This window comes from Nipponia nippon, unplaced genomic scaffold, assembly GCF_047370975.1.
Source record: "Nipponia nippon isolate SJK-2023a ecotype South Korea unplaced genomic scaffold, ASM4737097v1 scaffold_4, whole genome shotgun sequence".
Classification (NCBI taxonomy): domain Eukaryota; kingdom Metazoa; phylum Chordata; class Aves; order Pelecaniformes; family Threskiornithidae; genus Nipponia; species Nipponia nippon.
In genome coordinates this window covers 34244001-34263287 of record NW_028262358.1, presented here as the reverse complement: position 1 = coordinate 34263287, position 19287 = coordinate 34244001, and the positions used below count along the sequence as shown (strand labels likewise).

The 19287-nt window shown below is 51.4% G+C and overlaps 1 protein-coding gene across 3 annotated transcripts in view; it reads right to left on the bottom strand.

Annotated features, from left to right (window-relative positions):
- Nucleotides 1-13377: 13377 nt before the first annotated feature.
- The window catches only part of MDGA1 (MAM domain containing glycosylphosphatidylinositol anchor 1), a 147029-nt gene continuing 141119 nt past the window's right edge, over nt 13378-19287 (bottom strand). For all 3 annotated transcript variants that reach the window (XM_009475075.2, XM_087775426.1, XM_087775427.1), the window contains 3 exons: nt 16784-16914; nt 15681-15789; nt 13378-14349 (listed from right to left, as the gene is read on the bottom strand). In XM_009475075.2, coding sequence (XP_009473350.1) covers nt 14258-14349; nt 15681-15789; nt 16784-16914 — 332 coding nt within the window. In that variant the 3' untranslated portion in view covers nt 13378-14257. The remainder of the gene's footprint in view (nt 14350-15680; nt 15790-16783; nt 16915-19287) is intronic.

Here is a 19287-nt window from a genome sequence, read left to right as displayed (position 1 = left end):
AGCTCTTTTCAGAGGCAGGTGAAGCTGAGAGCAGTCCATGAGAATGCAAAAACTGGCCCTGGCATTTTGGGAAGATGAGCTGGCACCCAGGCTGATATAGTCAGGAGCCTGGCCAAGAGCTGCAGCTCAGCTATCAGGCATGGGGTGATACCCTGCTCCTCCTCAGTGGTGCGGAGCATTTTCTGATGCTCGTGCAGGCAGGAGATGATACCTTGATCTGTTTTGTGGTTTCCTGTCAGACTCAACTTGCAGCCCTGCACCCCGCAGGAGCAGCCCTGGCTCTCCTGCCTCATCTGCTCCCAAGGAAAGCCTCTGGAGGCACATCAGTCTGGCTTTCACATGGAGTGGTCCTGCTCCCTGGGAAATCTCGGTGCCTGCCAGTGGGGTCCCGCGCCATGCACACACACTGGCTTGGCGAGCGGGTGAGGGCTGATCCATCTCTGTCACCCCAGGGAGCCATGGCCCTCTCCAGCAGCATGCTCTTGCAGGGAACAGGGATGGATGGGACAGCTCTGGGCTCCAGCTGCCAAAACCTTCAGCCTGCCCTGGCATCCCCCCACACCCACCAGCTGTGAGGCATCAGGCGCTGGGCCTGCCTCTCCTCAAGGAGATGTGAAGTCATTAGTTAATTAATTCCTGTTCACTCTCCATGGTGGGGAGAAGTATCGGCTCCGTGCCAAATCTGAAGTGTAGGAGCAGGCAGCAATTTCGCCTTATGCTAGGCGAGGTAGGGGAGCTGGTGTGAAGGGTTCCAGCGCCCCAAGCCCTTGATGCAGCAGGGGACAGGGCAGTGAACCCTGGGGACCAGGCTGCACAATCTGCCTCCTCCCGTCGAGTCCTCAGGGCAGCAGAGAGGGTCAAGATGCAGCTGTGAGAGGCTGAAGGGAGTACAGGTGGCTGTCCCCATGCAAGGTGGGACACTGCTGGTGTTGGGCCATGGAGGGAGGAGGGTTTCCCAGCCTCATCTTGGGAATAAGAGATCCGATGGGAGCAAAAAGCCAGGAGCAGATCTGTAGCTGGAGTCAGGACAGAGCTATGTCTGATAGAAAAGGGCTGGGGGAGGGAGTCAGGAACAGACAGAGCCCTCATGTGGATGGATGTGTGGTGGGTATAAAGGACCACACGATAGAAGACCACAACAGTGTGTGGAGAAGGACAGCTGGAGGGAGGTGCCTCCTCCATCATCAGATACCCAAGCATAGTCTAATCCAACACATCTTCCCCTTCCCCTGCACACTGAGCTGATGGACAAGGCTTTCCCAGACAGACTCATGATGCTGCTGTGCTCTGGAGCTCACATGGGCTGGCAGGGTGCTGCTGTGGTGGGCTGTAGCTACAGCCTGTATCTCTAAATCTTTGCTTTTTAGGACACTTTGTTCTGCTTATAAATCCTAGCCTTGTCGTACAAGTCATAAATCTTCCTCTCCAGTCAGGTTAATTTATTTTTTTTCTCTGGTCTTGTTAAAATAACAGGATCAGAATGTTTAAAATCCAGTTTGTTGCATTTTTGCAGTTTCAGCTCATAATAGGTATTCTCTTCCTCTCTGTGAAACTGCCACAGACTCATGGCCAGACAGGACTGCTTGGGAACTTGGGGAAAAAGAGGAATGAAGGAAAACGGAATCCAAAGGATGTGCTGAAATGATCTGCCACCCAAAAAGACCTCATACGTATGCACAATCTCATGTATGTCTGTAGCACCTATGTGCACGCAGCCTTGCTTTCCCTGCTTTCACACACCTATTGCCTTGCTGGCATCCTGCACGTGCCTTCCCTGAGGCACAACCTTGTGCAGATCAGAGCTGCATCTTCTCCCCCTGTCCCTGATCCCCATATCCCCCAGATACCTCGCAGGGAACCACACAAGTGGGGCCTATCACGCCCCTTGCCAAGCAGGACTGTTCACCCAAATCTGGTATCTGCTGCCCTAGCTTGGTGCTCTACAGCTTTCCTCCCTCCCCAGTGCCTGAAGTACCTTCTCAGCCATATCTTTACCCAACTGTGCTCCTCACCCCTTCCCGCAAGATGCTGTTGGGTCCCCATCTGGGAGGAGCAGCACCTCTCCTCTGCTGCCTGCCTGGGGAGGCGGAGAGACTCTATGGAAGCTGGGTTCATGGGTTGGCACAGCGGGAAATAGCCCCTGCTCAGCACCAGGTACCAGGGCAGCCCTGCGTGGGAACATGAGCCTGCCAACAAGGCGCGTGTGATGGTGCGAAGCCAGCGCTCCCACACTCAGCCAGGCAGGAGCCCACAGAAGTGCAGTGAAGCATCCCTGTGTATCTGCATTACCATCCTCTTCTTAATGACCGTACAACTAGTGTTTCTGCAGGTTTCATGTGAAGGGCTGTACTCACTTGAGCATGCAGTCAATACTCCTTTTGATCTTCATCACTCACTGTCTGGCTCCAGGCTTTATTTATTGCACAGCATCAAATCACCGAGCCAAAGACAAAAATGGTTCGCTCCCTTGTGGCCTTTTTGGTGGGCATTCCCAGTGATCGAGCTTGAACAAAATTAGCATTGCTTCTGTCTTTGGAGGTGATATTGCTGTCTGCAGTGCATGCAGGAGGGGCTGAGCCGTAGCAGCTGTACAATCAATAGTACAGATCACCTTGCAGGAACAGCCTGGACCTCAGTCTAGTTTCTAATCCGCTGCCACATCCTCTTCTCCCTCAGGGAAGAATTGCAACATAAAGTCCAGGAATATGTTAGCCTGTAGGTTGTAAGAATGACTGCCGATGGGGTGTAAGGTATAGACACAAACTAAAGAGTAAAGTCTGGGTTCTTAGAGTTAATTCTCAATGGTGGTGCCCTGTTTGAGAGAGCCAGAGCCCATGCTTTTAGAGTATGTATCATTTTATAGCCGACAACACACTGAAAGACGCGAGCGCTTCTTCAAAGCAAACCCTAGTGTTGTGACATCTAGAACAGGTGGAATTAACAATTCATGACAAAAATATGAAGTGACAGGACAAAAGATCAGTGGCTGGAGCAGACTCCAGCTCTCTGAATGATATTTAAAAACCTTACATGTTCCTTCTCTGGGTGCCCCCCTGCCTCTTTTGCCTCCCAGCTTGTGCAAGACATGAAGCCAAGTTACTGCAGACCCCAGCCTGCTTTCCTGCCCAGCCCCAGAGCTGTTCTGGTGTGTGTGCTAAAGTAGGGGGCCTGAGGAGAAGTCACGGCAGAGCTGGACTCTGTGTCTCAACATGTGCATGACAAGGGTGAGCTGAACTTGTGCAGGGGTGACAGAGATGACCTCTATGTGCATGCATATATATATATATATATGCATTTGTTTAATAGTACTTTCCATCTTTAAGACCTGAAGCTCCACAGTAACTCCAGTATCCACCTCCCTCCAGACTCCCATCGGGAGCAGTTATTTTTCATTATGAGAGAGAAAAAAGGAAGCATTTACTAGGCATGATTACTTTCCCCTGAAGGAACCAGCCATCCGCTTTGCCAGTGGGTTTCACAAGTGCTCGCTGCGAGAGAAGCATAGGAGGGAGAAACGCCAGGTTGGCTCGGAGGACCCTTTGGCATTGCTTTGAGCCCTATCCCAAACTTTCTCCAGGCAGCCCAAGATGCCACTGACTCAGCATCGTGAACACCAGCCAAAGTGGAGGCTATGGCTGTAGCTCACGTGATCCACTGGCCCACAGTCAGGGCAGGTACCTTTTAATGTTTTAGCATTTGTGGAGCTTCAGCCAACAGTTGCAGCCTGTGGCATGTAAAATGAATTTATGTTTGGCTCTCACATCCAGCTAACCACAGTGCTGGGATGAGGCAATTTTTACTTAGACTACAGCTGAGTAGCTCTGCAGACCTCATGGCACAAAGACGACACCTTCATCCAAGAACATCTTAGGCCATGGCTGGCATTGCCCATTCCCTGATGGGTCCGTGGAGTAGCTGGACCCATGCTGGAGACCCCAGGGTGGAGGGGAGTACCAGGACAAGGGGACCTGGCGCCACACTGACAGCCCATGGCTGCCGGCTTGTTTCACACCTGCTAGTTTTGCAGCTGCTGTCCCATCTCCTCTTCTCGTGGGAGTGGTCAAAAGCAAGGGACAGAAGAGGACCAGCTTTACTTAGTGGCAACAGGAGCCAGCAGCCTCAATAGCTGCAGGCCTGGGGCAGGAAGGAAAGGTTTGGGAAAGGCGGCAGCAGTTCTGGGTCAGGGCACATCAGGGGAGGGCTCTGCACTGCCCACCCCGTGCTCCCTTCAGAAGGCTCCCCCAGCACTAAGTGCCCCAAATTTGCCCATGCCATGTCCTATGCCCAGCCCCTGTGGTGGGGTTTGAGCAAAAATGAGAAGCTTTCCCCAGGGACCTAACCAGACGTTTTTGGGAACACCCAAGGGTCAAACACTGGCAGGTACTTCAGTGTTAGGGAGCAATACGAGCTCCTCCCTGCCCCAGCCACCGTGAGCACAAATTGCAGGCTGCACCTTGTCATCCCGACCTGGCACAGAGGGACACGCAGGCTCACCCACTAGAGTACTGCAGCTTTATTTGAATGAAACAATCCACGTTGAGAGTCTACAGGTTACATGGTGGGTGCTTCGGGGTTGGGGGTGGGGGATGGATGAGGCAACGCTTATAAAACATCTCACCCTGTTTAAAAGGTTCAGTTCAGTCCCTTTGTGTTTTGTGCTTGTAACATTGTGGACGGCTTGGTGTCGTGGTGGTGATAGAGTCCCAGCTCCGCTCAGTGATGGTGGCGGCACCCTATGACATGTGGAGCGGGGACGAGACAAGATGTGGTGGCAATGAGGGAGGTGGGTGGAGAACGGGGCTCTGTCCCAGCGTCCCCACCCAGGATACAGATGGGGAAAGAAACGAGAGACACCAGAGGACCCCCCCATCCTCCATAGTATCCCCAAATACACAGACTCTGTGTGTAGCTCTTTTTGGGGGGTTGTTTCTAAACGCTTCTGTCAGGTCAACATATACTTTCTACTGGCCTTGGTGACCTGGAAGCATGAGGGTGACGTAGTCCCACTGGCACTGGATCCCACTGAAGTGGCTCACCGTTGGGCCTGAGCTGGTTCTCCCTGCCCCTCGCAAGCTGAGGACGGGATATTGGTGTGATCCCCTTCTATGGGATCCAGGGATGAAGTCTGCTGCTGATCTCTCCAGGCTGGAAATGAAACACTTGGTGAGGATAAATACAGAGTGGGGGGATGGAGTGAGGAAGACTGTGGAAAACGCTGTCTGATGCTCACTTCTGGCCAAAGGCAGGAGGTGCCACAGTTGTTTCCCCATGAGACAGTTGTATATCGGTTGATGGCCCCTTTCCTCCACTAAGCACATTGCGATATGGGCAGGATGGTTCTGGCTGGGAAAGAAGACCCAAGCAAAACCATGCTGGCACCAAATTTGCTATCTCATCTAGAGATTGTCTCCATGCTGTCAGGCAAGGGCTGTGACCAAAACCACAAAGAAGAGCCACATATCTGTAGCATCCACAGCTTTTAGGGAATGTCCTGAGAGATGAATGCATGCTGTGGAGCCCTCTGGGGTGAGATGGTAGATCTAGAAGATCCCAAGAACCAGGAAAACAGGCCAAGCTCGTGTATTTGAAAGCGCTGACACTAAGCCACTTTACCCGGCATTAATGCCACCAGTTACATCAATGCACTGAGAAGCTGGGGATGGGCAGCAGAGAAGGACAAACATCAAGGTTTGATGAGAGGGAAAGGTCACCTCCAGCAAACTCTGAGACAGTCTTCTTGTCCCAGGATGTTACATACCAGGGCCTCCAGGAAACAACCAAATAAATGCACAGGAAAGCTCCTTTGCTCCCAGCCTCTAAATACCTTTCCCCATTGGCATCTGAATTTTCCCAGGGACACCTCCAGTGCTCACAAGTCCCTCGCTGCTCAACCTCTGTGCGGTACATGCTGCCACCTATACAAAAGACCTAAATACTGCCCCCAGTCAATGCTTGTGCCATTTCAAAGACAGAATGAAATCAATTTTCTCCTCTCACCACAATTTAGGCACTGTCTGAGGTGACCCTTCTGGTATGGCCTCTCCTGGCTGTTGCTCTGTTTATTGATACCCATCTCTGGTTATCAAGAACAAGGCCCAGTGAGACAAGATGTACCAAATGACCCTACCTTGGAGGGTGCGCAGGGTTGGAGTGTGGACAGTGGGAGAAGGGAAAGGTGGGGACTGGACAGAGATGCTGCTGCCTCCAAAAGAGGCTTTCAAGTCCTGTCTCCTCCCTGCTGCATTTCTGGCAGCTGCAACACACCCACACCTCAGTTTTCAGCTCTGATCCCTTTACAAGCTGCTAAGATAAACACCTTACCAGTGCTGGACCTACACAGTGCAAGCAACACCTGGCCACAGCTTCATCTCAGTGCCACATTATATATCACAGTCACCAAAAGAAAACCAGTCGGTGCCTGCCCGCAGAGGCTGCGAATGCAGAGAGGGAAGTGGGGCTGCACTCGCTCTTTGCTGGTTTGGGCTCAGCCTGTGCCCTGAGCAGCTGTAACACTGAGAGCAAAGGAGTCACTGCTCAGCCACAGTGGCCGAGCAGGACTCCTGACATCTGGCATGTTCCAGCTCCTACCCAGGGCCTGCCTTTGCTGATTATCTGAGGCATACCAGAGTTATGCTAAGTTTTTAACATCTAGGAGTAACTCTCCATTATACCAGCTGGGTTTTACACAACTGAAAGCCAGTTCACTGCCTAAATGGCAGGACCAGAGCCCAGCTCATTCAGCCAAAGTAGACCTCCACTGGCTAGCAGCAGCAGCAGCGGGTCTTTTATCTTCCTATAGACTTGGCTGGTAGATAGGACATATGCATAAGCAGGGTGGTAGAGCAGCCAGGTACCCTTCAGTTGGCTCAATGCTTCAGGCAAGGACCTGGCCATTACAACATAAAGCACATCCAGCACTCTGAGCTTTGGGCACCGGCACTGCTGGGGGTACCGGCACTGTGAAGGCTGTCCAGCTGCCCCTGTATTATGCTGAGTTTAGGCCACCCTGGGGGTAAAAAATCCCACTGTAAGCCAAGCATTCATAGCCAAATTAACCCTTAGGACAACAGCTAATGGAAGCACAAAATTTTGCCTCCTTCCACAGGAGCAAGTGGTTTATAGGCCGTACCAAATCCATGCAAAACTTGCATTTACCTCAAACCTTCACAGCTCTCCATAAAGACCTCTATTCACTGAGCTCTACCTTTGCAACAGCTGCCAGCAAAGATGGCATGTTTCCCTCTCCCCTTCCCATGTTCTCTGCCCCATGTTGGAAAACCCTTACCATGAAAGGCAGCAGAGGGAAAGGCAGTGCTCGTGATGGGACCCAAGCGCTACCTCCCTTTGCAGCTTCCCCCAGGGATCACCTGTACGGGCACAGGGGGTTGCTTGGCGTCTTCACGCACAGATGTGCTGAGGATCTGGAGCTGGGTAGGCACATTTTACTAGTACAGGTCTAGCTGGGAAATCTGGTCTAAGGGCTTTTCCTTAGTCTCCATTGCCTACCATCTGAGCAATTGCAGGTCAGACTCCACTGCCTGCCACCAGTGAAACGAGGGGCCATGCAGCGTGGAGCTCATCTTCCCCCTCTCCTTTTCAAGAAGAACACGAACAAACTCTCTTCCATCCTCTCAGCCACCCGTGGGGCTGTTGTGAGCCCTCCTTTGCCTCTGACGAAGCCAGGATGTGACCTACGCTAGGTCCCGATGGAGCCAACGCATGCCCTGACGTGCTCCTGTCTTCCCGCTCCACCACCACCGCCTCCCAGGCAGCCCCCCCCAGCCCCTCAGGCTGTGCCAGGGCGGGGGGGGGGGGCGGGGGCAAGACGGAGAAGGTGCCAGACCAGATCTAGGTGATGCAGAGTGTAGTAAGTCCCAGAGACAGTTATCAGTGCGACCAAGCCCCCCATCCCCTGCAGCCACACAGCACAGGGACACGGTGAGCCCTGCTAACCTGCTGTCTGTCTCTGGAGCTCTCTCTCCTTTTGAGGAACAATGCTTGATGGCAAAGCAACTGAGCATGCACCTTATACCCAACCCAAGGTCAAGATGTCAGGCACACACCTCACTCAGCCAAAATGGAGCAGGATGGCACTGCTCTTCCATGGGCAAGAGATGTCCTGGCGACTACAGCTCCCTGCAAGCTGCATCCCCCCTCTCCGGAAAGGTGGGTTGGGTGAAGGTGGCCCTGGGCTGTCCTGCAGGACTCCTTGGGATATTTAAGGCCTCCAGGGCACAAATGTCTGTCTCTGGTTTGATATGACCATACCAGGCTGTAAGTAGCCATCAGAAGACCCCAGAATCCCCCGGTGGTGGGCTAGGTGGTGGCAGACAGTCAGCCAAACTGGAATGTGTCTTACTCCCAAGGGGAGTACTGAAAAAACACATATATACCACAGCTATCATAAAACACATATATACCACAGCTATCATTTGGGATGCTGAGCGTACCGGGGCTATTCAGCTCCCTGCTGGAAATCACCAGCTGCCAGTTATTACCACAGAGCGTAAATTGGGTCCTGTTAAAATGCAATTCCCAGAGCTCTTAATCACTTGTTTTTCCACACATGCCTTTTGTCTGCATTAAATGCCTTCCCAGGCTGAGCAGGATGAGCAGTTATCAGTGGGGCCAAGCAAATACAAATGGTAGCCACACTTGGCTTCTGCTGCTGTACGCTCATTGCCTCTACAAACAGGGGTGCACTTGCATTGAGGGCAGCCTGGAAAAGACAAGGTGTCAGGGCAGTTTAATGGAGAAAGAGCAAGGGACCAAAAGTGGTCTCTGCCAAAGCCAGGTGCGTGAGAAGGCCTCTCTTTTGCACAGGAGATATACTCACAATGCAACTTCTTGTCCTCACTAAAAAGCAGGGTCCTGCTCCCTGGGTGCAAGAGCTGGGCATCGCTTGGCGCTGCGGTGCCGTGTCCCACTGCACCCAGCTTAAGCACAGAGCCCACGGTGATGTGTCCCTCCATGCTGTTGCTAGGCCATCCAAAGTCATTCAGGAGGCAACGGGGTGCTGCAGCATTTCCAGGGAAAGATGGATATCTGCATGGCTCTGACAGATGAAAGGGACTGAAACAGCAACACCCTGAAGCAGCAATTCCCTGAGCTCTCTGCTTTAAGGCAAAAGTTTGTCTCTTTGAGTGGGGTGAGGTAACACCGTTTACCCCGTCTAGGAGGGAAAACGCCCTGGTTTCTATGTCACTGCCTGGGGCAGGTGGGGTTCCTCAGGGCAGCGTGAAGGACCCCCTGGCTGTTCCCACAGGTAAAACTCTCTGCTTCAGCCTCGCTGACAGCTAAGGGGGAGCAGGGCTTGCGCCTGCCAGCGCCTTGCACAGGGACCCTGGAGACGACTCTCAGGGCAGAGATGGTGTGATGGAGGGATGCTTCTCCCACCAGTGCCACTTGCTGTTCCCAGTGACAGTCCCTCCCAGGCTGAGAAGCGCAGGGTACCAACCCAAAAGCAGGGTGCTTTTCCTGGCACAGAGTGATAGGAATGGGCTGAGGAGGAGGAATCCAGACTCCCTTTGATACTAAAGCATTTTTGTGTTGTTCTGGAGTACTGCACCCACAGGATTTCATATAGAAAGAAATTAAATTTCCGTACTTTGAATAGCAATAGGGAATAAAATACAATTTGTATCATGTTTACTACACTCGTTCATACATCCATAAATTATTTTTGCAAGAAATTTACCAGCCTAAATATCTGAAAACCCCTCTCTACTTTTTCCCTGATTGCCACCCTATTTCCTTCCAGAAGAAAGCTACTTCCCAGAAGAAGGACTCCGTATCGCTGCTGCTCCAGCTGCTCTTCAGGCAGCACGCCACACAGCTCTGCTGGGGCAGCTCTGCATGCATGCCAATCACAACACTTCACTTTAGGAGTTTCCGAACCGTTTGTGCACTACGCAAAGCTTTTTATATAGATGAAACATTTTTTCACTCCCATACGTCTGGGAAGAGTTGCGCTCAGGCATTCCAAATTACTTAACTCCACATCAAATGAAACATATTAGCTCCATGGCTTTCCAGTGGCTGATCTACATGGAAGAAAAATAGTCTATTACTATTACCAGCCAGGAACTGGTTTTCAGAGCAAGTGGTAGGAATTGATGTTCATATTGTTAAAAGCCATGGATTAAAGCCCTGTTGATGACCTGTTATTGGGACTTGCATTGAACTGTGGAAAATTATAATTAAAAAAGTGTATTTTTCAGAATACAATGAGCAACTACAAAAAGAGGTTTCAAATAGAAGTTTCTTTGTAAGCCCCACTTGTAACTACACAGTAGCATTCACTGCTTCTAATATCTACAACTGATACCCAGGAGCCTGCACACTCACATATTTTCTGTTTTATACCCTGAAAAAAAAAAGGAATTGAGTATATATCAGTTTACACCCACACGACATTCTTCCTAATGTATTTCTATAACTACCAAGCAGAGGTCTCCTTGTAAATAAAAGCAGTCTCTTAAATTTATATTGCACTTTTCTTCTGCGGGGACTTTCATACTATGTACAGGAATAATCCCTACCATCACTGAAACGCAGCCACTTCTGGAGTGGAATAAAGCAGCTACTCGATAGGCACAGAGCAACATAAAGCATCAGGAAGAGAAACACAATGTTGGGACTGCAACAGATATTTAAGAAGACAATCTGTAATTAAGTTTAAGGACTGTAATTTAGCCAGAACACTGTGAAAAGTGTGAGGGGATCTTTAATTGCAAGGGGTAAGGAGCATGGCTTTATATCTCACCTGGGATGCATTACCACGGCACGGAGAATTGCCCCCTCAAGCATGGGGTAGTAAACCACAAATACCACTGTCCTCAGAGAGGAGGGACACTGCTCCCCCCACCCCATCATTGCACAACTTCTCATCCTTGCTGCTGAAGTGCCTCTTTCCTCTGCTACACTCTCTCAGCGCATCTGCCAGGGAAATGAGATCCTTCCTTTCGTCCTCAGTACTTCTGACAAGCTGAGGCACTTGGGTTAATGACTTTCCCCCAAACTCATCACCAGCTGCTTTCTAGCCAAAGGAGCAGAGGTCTAAGCGGGAAGGGGCTCCCTGAGACTTTTACCGAAGCTGATGTGCCCACGCCTGACAGCAGGAGACGGTTTCACCTCTGGCTGGGGCGATCTGCTTGCTCTGTCCTGGACCCACTGCCACCAATGGGCTTCTTGCCCCCTGCGCGGTGGGTTGGCTTGGTGAGGCGCTTACATCCTTCCTCGCAGGAGCGGGCAGCAGGGCACGGACACCCTCCCTGCAGGTGTCCCTTTCTAAAAACGTGAGGCCCCTTTGCTGACGCTTGCCTCACAGAGGACGCTTTGTCCGTGATCCTGAGCCTTCAGGCTGCGCCTCCCCAGCCCCACAGCACCTCTGCTGCCCGCTAAACATCAGCAAAACATGCTCGTGCAACCCTGGCTAAGCAGCCAGGAGAAGCAAGGCCACAAGGGTCTCTGCCTCACAGCCTAGAAGGTGAGATGGTTGCCCTGGGCTCTCTCTTATCGATGGGGAAATGCTCCTGTCTCCACCTTCTGCCCAGCAGAAGCCCCCTGGAACCAGCAACGTAACACAAGTGTTTTGCCACTGACACGTCAGGAGCCATCACGAAGGGCCCCTGGAAAGCACCCTCTCTCTCCTGGGAGTGAAAGTGGACTCTTACCAGGAGTGGGGTCATGACTTCTGGCCTCCAACAAGCATGGAGGAAAGGAATAGCATAGGACTGAAAGAGCTCAGCTAAAAGATGATGGTGGCACTGACTGCCCAAGAAAATGGCAACAGACAGCAAGAAGCAGAATCACTGTCGGCACCCACAGCATCCCACCACACTGCCTGGCCCTGGGACACAGCCACAGGTCTCCCAGTCAAATACACAGTGTGATTGGGGTCTGGGCTCTGGAGGGAGGAGTGGAGACAGAAAAGACACAGTCCTCATTCTTGGAAGTGTAGAAAAGCAACAGGAGGAAGGGAGACCCGTATCATCCCCTCTCACTATCTTGCAAGACCTCCTGTGAAGGAGGTCCCCTTGTCCCTCAGAGCTGATGTCCTTTCTCTCTCCGATGGTTGCCAGGGAGCATTAGTGCAGATGAATGCCCTTCCAGGAGCTAGAGAGTGATGGGTTTCAAGACTTTAAACTGGATCTCTTGGGAGTTAAACAAGAGCTTTCCCGCTTTATCAGTGGAGGAAATGAGGCACCAGCTGTTGCTGGAAGCTGAGCAACGCAGGAGGCAGCTAATACATTCACGTGACTTTGGACAAACATGGTTGTCTCAGAGAAGCTGATATATTAATCAGAAATGGGTAAGGAGCCATGGGTACTGGGGGGGGGGGGGGGGGGGTGTCTGGTGAGAGAGCTAGCTCATCGTACATCTGCGGTGCACCAGATAGGGAGTTTGGATGGGGTGTCCCTTAGGGGGAAGAGTCCCACTTAACTGAACTGCCAGAGCATCAGCTAGTAAACCCCAGTTCACAGTCTTGTGGGGACTAACTCTGCCCTGTACAGGGAGATAAGTCATGCCCAGAGCTGCTTCCAGTTGCAACAAGGCTACTGCAGCTCTTACTTGGCCGGTGCAGGGCAGACCCTTCTCCTGGGGGTTCATCTGGAGCAGCACGTGCCTCCCCCCTGAGGAGGTGAGGTCAGGCCAGACCTGCTGCAGGTCTGCAGCAGAGACGCCAGCTGTACCCTCTCATGATGCCAGCAGGAAAAAGGTGAATTTCCCCCATCCCTGTTCCCCTGTTCCTCAGTGGCAAACGGGGCCACCGTTCAGCACAAGCCCCTCTTTTGGGTCAAGCTTCCTGCCTCCATCCTTCCTGGGGCACTTTCCTGCCTGTTCCACCTTCCAGCTCCTCTGCCCACTACTTTGGCAGTGGAAGCTGAGTGCCTGCGAGACTGCATGTGCTGACAATATTCAGCCACCTCTCCCCTGAGCAGAGATGCTGTTGCCACACTTTGCCTACTCTGCAGCTAGCGCACTGCGTGTGCTAAAAGGCCTCAGAAGGTGAGAGGGCAGCATCGGAGCTGCCTGAACTGCTGGTCCAGGGCCTGGGCCATGGGCACGGGACCCACTGTCTGGCTGAAGGAGGTTTAAATGCCTGACTCTTCCCATAATCCAAAAAACTCGAGGTGGGGGAAGTTAAGCAATGGAATAAAAGACCAAAATAAACAGGTAACGAAAGAGAGGCAGAGAAGCAATCCTGGGCTTAGTGCTGAGGCGACTGTCATCCCAGCATTCATAGGGGGAAGCCAATGTGCAACTGCTCCCCCCTTCCCATCCCATCCCACTCCGCCCCATCCCTCAGCCCCACAGAGACACCCTTCTGTCTGCAGCTCAGACCTGCTCTCATAGTTTCTCCACCCAGCCAGAGTGCTGAGAGAGAGAGAAACAGGTGCTCAGAGGCCAACGCTGTGGCCGGTTCCAGCCAGGACTTCTCCACCATTCAGTGTGGTCCATGTGACGGGTCCATTCCTGCTCCATCTTCTTCAGGCTGGTGGGTGAGAAGCACAGAGTGGTGGGGAAAGGCCAAAGCAAACCACACAGGGGGCAATTAAATACATGAGAGCCTGGGAGATGCGGATGGATGGAGACACTGAAGCACATGCGGTGCGAGGCAAGATGCTCTGGCCACCGGCACGCAGGGCGGCTGCTGCCCAAGGTCGAGGCCGGTGTTACTGCAGGGAGCTGCAGCCAGAGCGGGGCAGCCTCAGCCAGCGGGAAAGCATGGGTAGACAAGGGGAGGACTGCAGTATATCATCCACTAAGCTGTGGGCTCTGCAGTAAAGAAGGTAACTGTTCTGGTAGAAATTTGTGCTTTAATATATTTTTGTTTGTTTGTTTAAAACAAGTTCCCACTTCCCTGAGGAAGCCCTCGTCCGACATTCCCAAGGAAACATGGGGGTGGTTTTGTCCTCCTTCATTTGCTCTTCACATTTCTTCATTCCTATTTTTTGTCTTTCATTCCTTCTTTTCTGTGTGTTTCTGTTTCCTTCCTTCCTCTCTCTCTCTCATGTAAGTGCTTTTAAAAAATTGTTGTCTTTATTTTTTAATTTTGTTCTAGACATTATGACTTTCTCAAGGAGTGCTCCAGTTCTGAACCAGATCCCTTTGCGTGGTCATGCCTGTCAGTCTTTGGTAACATATGGACACTTTGGTGTGCCAGTGAGGAGGGGAGGAAGAGGAGCAGAGGTGGCTGAGTAGGAAAGGAGCAGGAATGTCTCAGTCCAAAGACAGGAGCGCTCGCTTGCCATCATCTGAGCAGCACGTAAAGGAAGAAAGTCAATGGGCCACAAAGAGATGGGCTGTGCAGGGCCGGGACACCGCTTCCTGGAAGAGCAACCGCTGCCGGCCGAGAAGAGAGAAAAAGAATTAGTGATGGGACAGATCCAGACCTCATCAAACAAGTCAGCACACATCAGTGTCTTAGCCTCTCCTCCCACCCCAAACCACAAAGCACCTCCCAGATCTATTGGAAAATCTTTCCAGAATCCCTGGACATTCTCAAGGCTTCCCAAAATTATTTCTTTTCCAGCTCAGGAGAAAAGGTTGAATCTTAGTTACTTTTGCAATCCAACACTCCTTTTTTCCACAGAAGATTCAACTTGAGTCAAACAAAAGGTTCTGTCTGTGTTTTGGTTACAGCTTGCCCATCCTAGGCAGAAACAGACCTTTAACTGCACCTGAAACTTTGAAATTTTTAGGGTGTTCTGACTTTTTTGATGTTTTGTTCCCCCCTTCACCTTTGGAGTTAAGAAAATTGCTGAAAGTGACTCTTCCTCAAGAAGTTTTTTTTTTTTCAGAAATAAATAAGACAAATTGCTCAGAAGTGCCTGTCTGACTCTGGTTTGCATACTCTGAACATCTGCTCTCCTGCCCACCCGAGGCATGTTATCAAGGGCACGGGCAGGACTAAGGCACAAGGCACACCAGTGACTCCCACCCAAGGACTAATGCCTATGCACTGCTTAGGCACCTTGCTATGGCTTCAACCTACGGTGCACCTCAGTGAGAGCGGGATTGTCTCCATTTCTGCAATGCTGGCACCAGGATGATGTGGATGGACTGGAAAGGGGCTGGTGGGATTTAGCTCAAGCACTCACTGTCAGGATCGGGAAGGGAGGTGATAAACAGCTCAGGTAGCTTGCTCCCATCCTGCATGTGCAATACCCTGCCTGGCTGTGTCTCTCTGCTCAGAGGGCAATGCGAAGAAGCCTAGCCCTCCCTGGCTCCAGGACCCAAAAGGCAGACTTTTTTTCCTGGAGAAGGACTGACTTAACGCTGCAGAGGCCATTAGAACCTGCAGAAAGTCTTTCCCTTTCCAAAGCTCCCATACCTAGGGTTTCCAGGAAACGAGATATTGCAGAAGCCTTTAGCTGCTTGGGGATGACTCCCCCAACCCAACATACTGGTGCAGACTTCAGCATACTGGTGTCTGGCAGCACAGTCCCTACAGGATCTGGTTGTTCCTCTGAGCTCTTGCTAACTCACGACTGGAAAGAACACGTTCAAGAGTCCGACAGCCCCTCTGCTGACTTCTGCTGATGGAGTCCACCATCTTGTTGAGTCCCAACAACATGTCAATGTGCTCTAAAATTAACTGCACATCCCTGGCGCATGCATTCATGTATGCACTCTCACTGACTCGTTTTCCTCTGAGGCACGCACACTCTCACCCTTATTTGGTCCAACTGGCTTCCTTGGACAGTCCCCCTTTTTCAGAGTGACGTCATCGATGGCAATGTCCCCCTCGTAGCTCGTGCCCCGGACACCTTCGAAGATGATCTGCAAGCAGAGCATGGGACAGAGCCCAGTGTGAGGCTGCAGTTGTGGAGGACCCTTCCCGCACTGCGGGGCTCTGCAGAGGTGGGCAGGGCACAGACCAGATCTTATCAGGTCCCCAAGTGAATGATTCCTTCCTGTTTCTCCAGTTCTCATAGGATCTGGAGAGCCGGACCCCACTGCTTACGGGACCAAACCCTGTATGCTGAGCATCTGTAGAGTAATAAATGAGCATGTAGAGCTCTGCTTTATTAAGTGTTCTGCACTAACAAACCAATCAACACTTAACAGCACTCACAAGAGTAACTAAATTCTTTTTTATTATTTTAAAGTACCCAAAAGCACACTGAGCGTTTTGCCACAGTGCCACAACTTACCAGCCTGCACAGACCCAGCTCTCACAAACAACCCTACAACAGCAAAGCAGCATGTTGGCCAAAAACATCAGCAATAAAACATCCGGTAACAAAGCAGCCCACTGCCTGGGTACACATAAATGACTCAGTGAGCAGAGACAGAGTGCCCAGTTCACATTCACAAGCTGTCCTACAATCCTAAACCAGGGGGACAGAGGGGGTGGGCTCTTGCAGTACATGCTAGAAGAAATCTCTAGCGCTCGAAGTCACTTTACACCAACAGGCCCACATCCCCCAGCTGCTCAACACCAAGAGACCTGTCACACAGACCTGGTACCAGAAGGAGCTTTTTGACAAGCAGTTTCCAGACCAGCAATAATCAGAAACTTTATAGTGCCAAACTGATGCTTGCACATAACAATGTTGGATGGCTTCAGAGAGAACTGGATTTGATTTCTGTGCATCCACCAAGCTCTTGCCTTGCCCCAGTGACCCTGGGGTGGGAGAGCTCCCAGTGCCCTCCCTGTGCCCGACCAGTCCCTGTGCCACAGAGGCAGATGCCTGCTGGGAAGTCTCCTACAGCCCATGGCACGTGGACAGGACAAGTGGCAGGTGGCTCCTTGGCTGTGGATCTGACTTACCTGGAAGGGCCCAGGTGGGTTAATGGGCACGTGTGCTTGCTGCCACATGTTCCCCCGGTTCCCACTGAGCGACCAGACCTGAGTGTCGATGGCTCGCTTGTTCCGCACGCGAACTAGCAGGTTCAAGGAACCTGTAAGAGAGAAACCGGGTGCTGGCGTGCCGGGGCAGGCAGGCAACCCTGCCTGCTGGGCTGGCCCCCGGCACAGCTCTGGGGCTCAGCCTTGAGCCACAGCTGTATGTCTCCGCTGGCCCAGGGACAGCCTGCAGAGCCCCAGCGGTAACCTCTGCAGGGAGCCAGCTTTCTCCTGGGTTGATTGGCAAGTGCCACTGGCAATGTTTCATCCATCTGGGCTATCCAAGGGAGGCCACAGACCCAGACGAAGACAGAGAGGATGGGACAAGGAAGAAGCAGTCTGTAGCATGGCTGGGGTGGCACAAGAAGGGGGTGGCAGAAATGCTAACTGCAAGGGACCTCCAGAGGCATCCCATCCAACCTCCTGCTTGAAGCTGTCTCCAGCTCTACATGAGGGCAGCATGGCTTTGCCTGGACAAGTCTTGAAATCCCCTGAGGACATCAACTTTTCCTGATGTCTAATATGAATCTCCAGCACTACCAGTTGTGGCCACTGTTCCCTATTATATTGTCTAATACTACTGGTAAGATTTTGGCTCCATTATCTTTGAAGTTGCCCTTCAAACAGTTGGGGGCCAAGGGCTGATAAGCAGCCTCCTCTTTGCCAGACTGAGCAAGTCCAGCTCCCTTAACCTCTCTTCCCCAGGACTTCTGCACCTGGCCCTTGACCATCCTGATGCCCTCCGTTGGACCCACACCAGTTTCTCTACATCCCACTTGAACTGGGGAGCCCAGGACACATGCTTGCCTCTCCCCGTTCACCACTAACACCTGACGTATGCTATGCAGCTTACAGCCCTCTCCCTGCCCTGGCCCTGGCCATCAGCTGCATAAGTATGACCTGTGTCCTCAGTCGCCACTGGCCCTGGAAGCAGCCTTGGAGTGAGCAGCCGTTCTTTGCTAGCGCTGGGTGGCATTGCCTGTACCAGATTGCCGGTACCACCCCAGCCCCACGTTTTCAGAGGGACAAAAAGACCCTGTGAATCAACACCGACTTCAAGTTCTTTCAAACAAAGCAATTCCCAAAAGGTTTCGTCTGACATTAAACCAAAACCAAAGCCAATACATTTCAAAGCATTTCCAGTTGTCACTTTGAAAAGTGTCACAGCCCCCAACCCTCCACCCACAATTGAAACCACCTCAGTTTGTCTTCCTGCAGCATCTTTTTAGTAATCCCCTCTGCTGACTTTTTTTCCTTTTTTGTTTCAATGAAAAAAATATTTTTAAACATTCACTCAGGGTTGACCTGAAACACTTTTTCTCTTTTTTTTTCAATTCAGCTGGCAAACTAAAAAATCAATCACAACTCTAGTCACGCTGTTGCTCATCAGTGTTTCTGGTCTCTGTACACAGACATATCACACCTGAGAGCAGAGAGGCAATAATAACCCTTATTTATATGTCCATAGTCTGTCTGCACTTGGGATGCTGCATTCCCGCCCAGGTATGCCCTTCTGAGAGGCAGCAGCAAGAGGTCAGGAGAAGAGACAGGGAAAGAGACTTTCCTATATAACCTGCCTCCTACATGATCCCCTGAAATTCTTCATTCTTGGCTCCCCTGAAATGCTTCACTCTTGGCACATCAGCCTTGGGGGCACTGTGTGAAGGACAGGGACCTGGAAGCACCCCCGTCAAGCGCCTGGCTGTCAGAAAGCGAGAGATACATCACAGGGAGTTCAGAGATGCATAATAAAGATGATGAAATGTTTAGATTCTGAGTGGCTGACTTACAAGAAAAGGTTAAAAGAATGAAATATGTGTAGAATTTAGTGAACTGAGGAAAGAGGGGCATGTTATTGCCTGGAAATATTCAGAAGCATTAGCGCTAAGACTAGCTGAGAAAACTAGATGAAGGCCTAATGGGACAGGGAGAGCATATCCAGTTCCCTTCCCCAGTGGTACCCAGTTTGGGATGCACACCACAACCCAAGATAAAAAGTGAAATAACTTGTTTCTCTCTCTCTTGAGACCAGCTGGCACTGCACCACCTTGGGGAGACAGAGGTAAATGAGTGGGATCTCCTCCTGGAAACACGGTGCCAAGATGAGAGAAGTCACTACGGGAGCCTCTGGCAAAACCAGCTTTGAGCCACTGGTTTCTTGGTGTCCTCCCTGCCGTCAGGAGCTTCCTACGAGGGAAAGGCTCTCTGAGAAGGATACCTAGTCCTCACGGAGGCCCTTGGCCAAACTGATGGCCCACACAGGACCTACGTAACTACATAACAACACAACAGAGGTATGTTCAGAGCAGCTAATTACAGACGCCAGAGCCAGTGAAGTGAGAGACTGAGAGTGAATGAAGAATTAATACGAAGCTGCTAGCAAGCAAGGATTAAAAACAACCATTTTCTATTCTACCCTCATTTGGGGA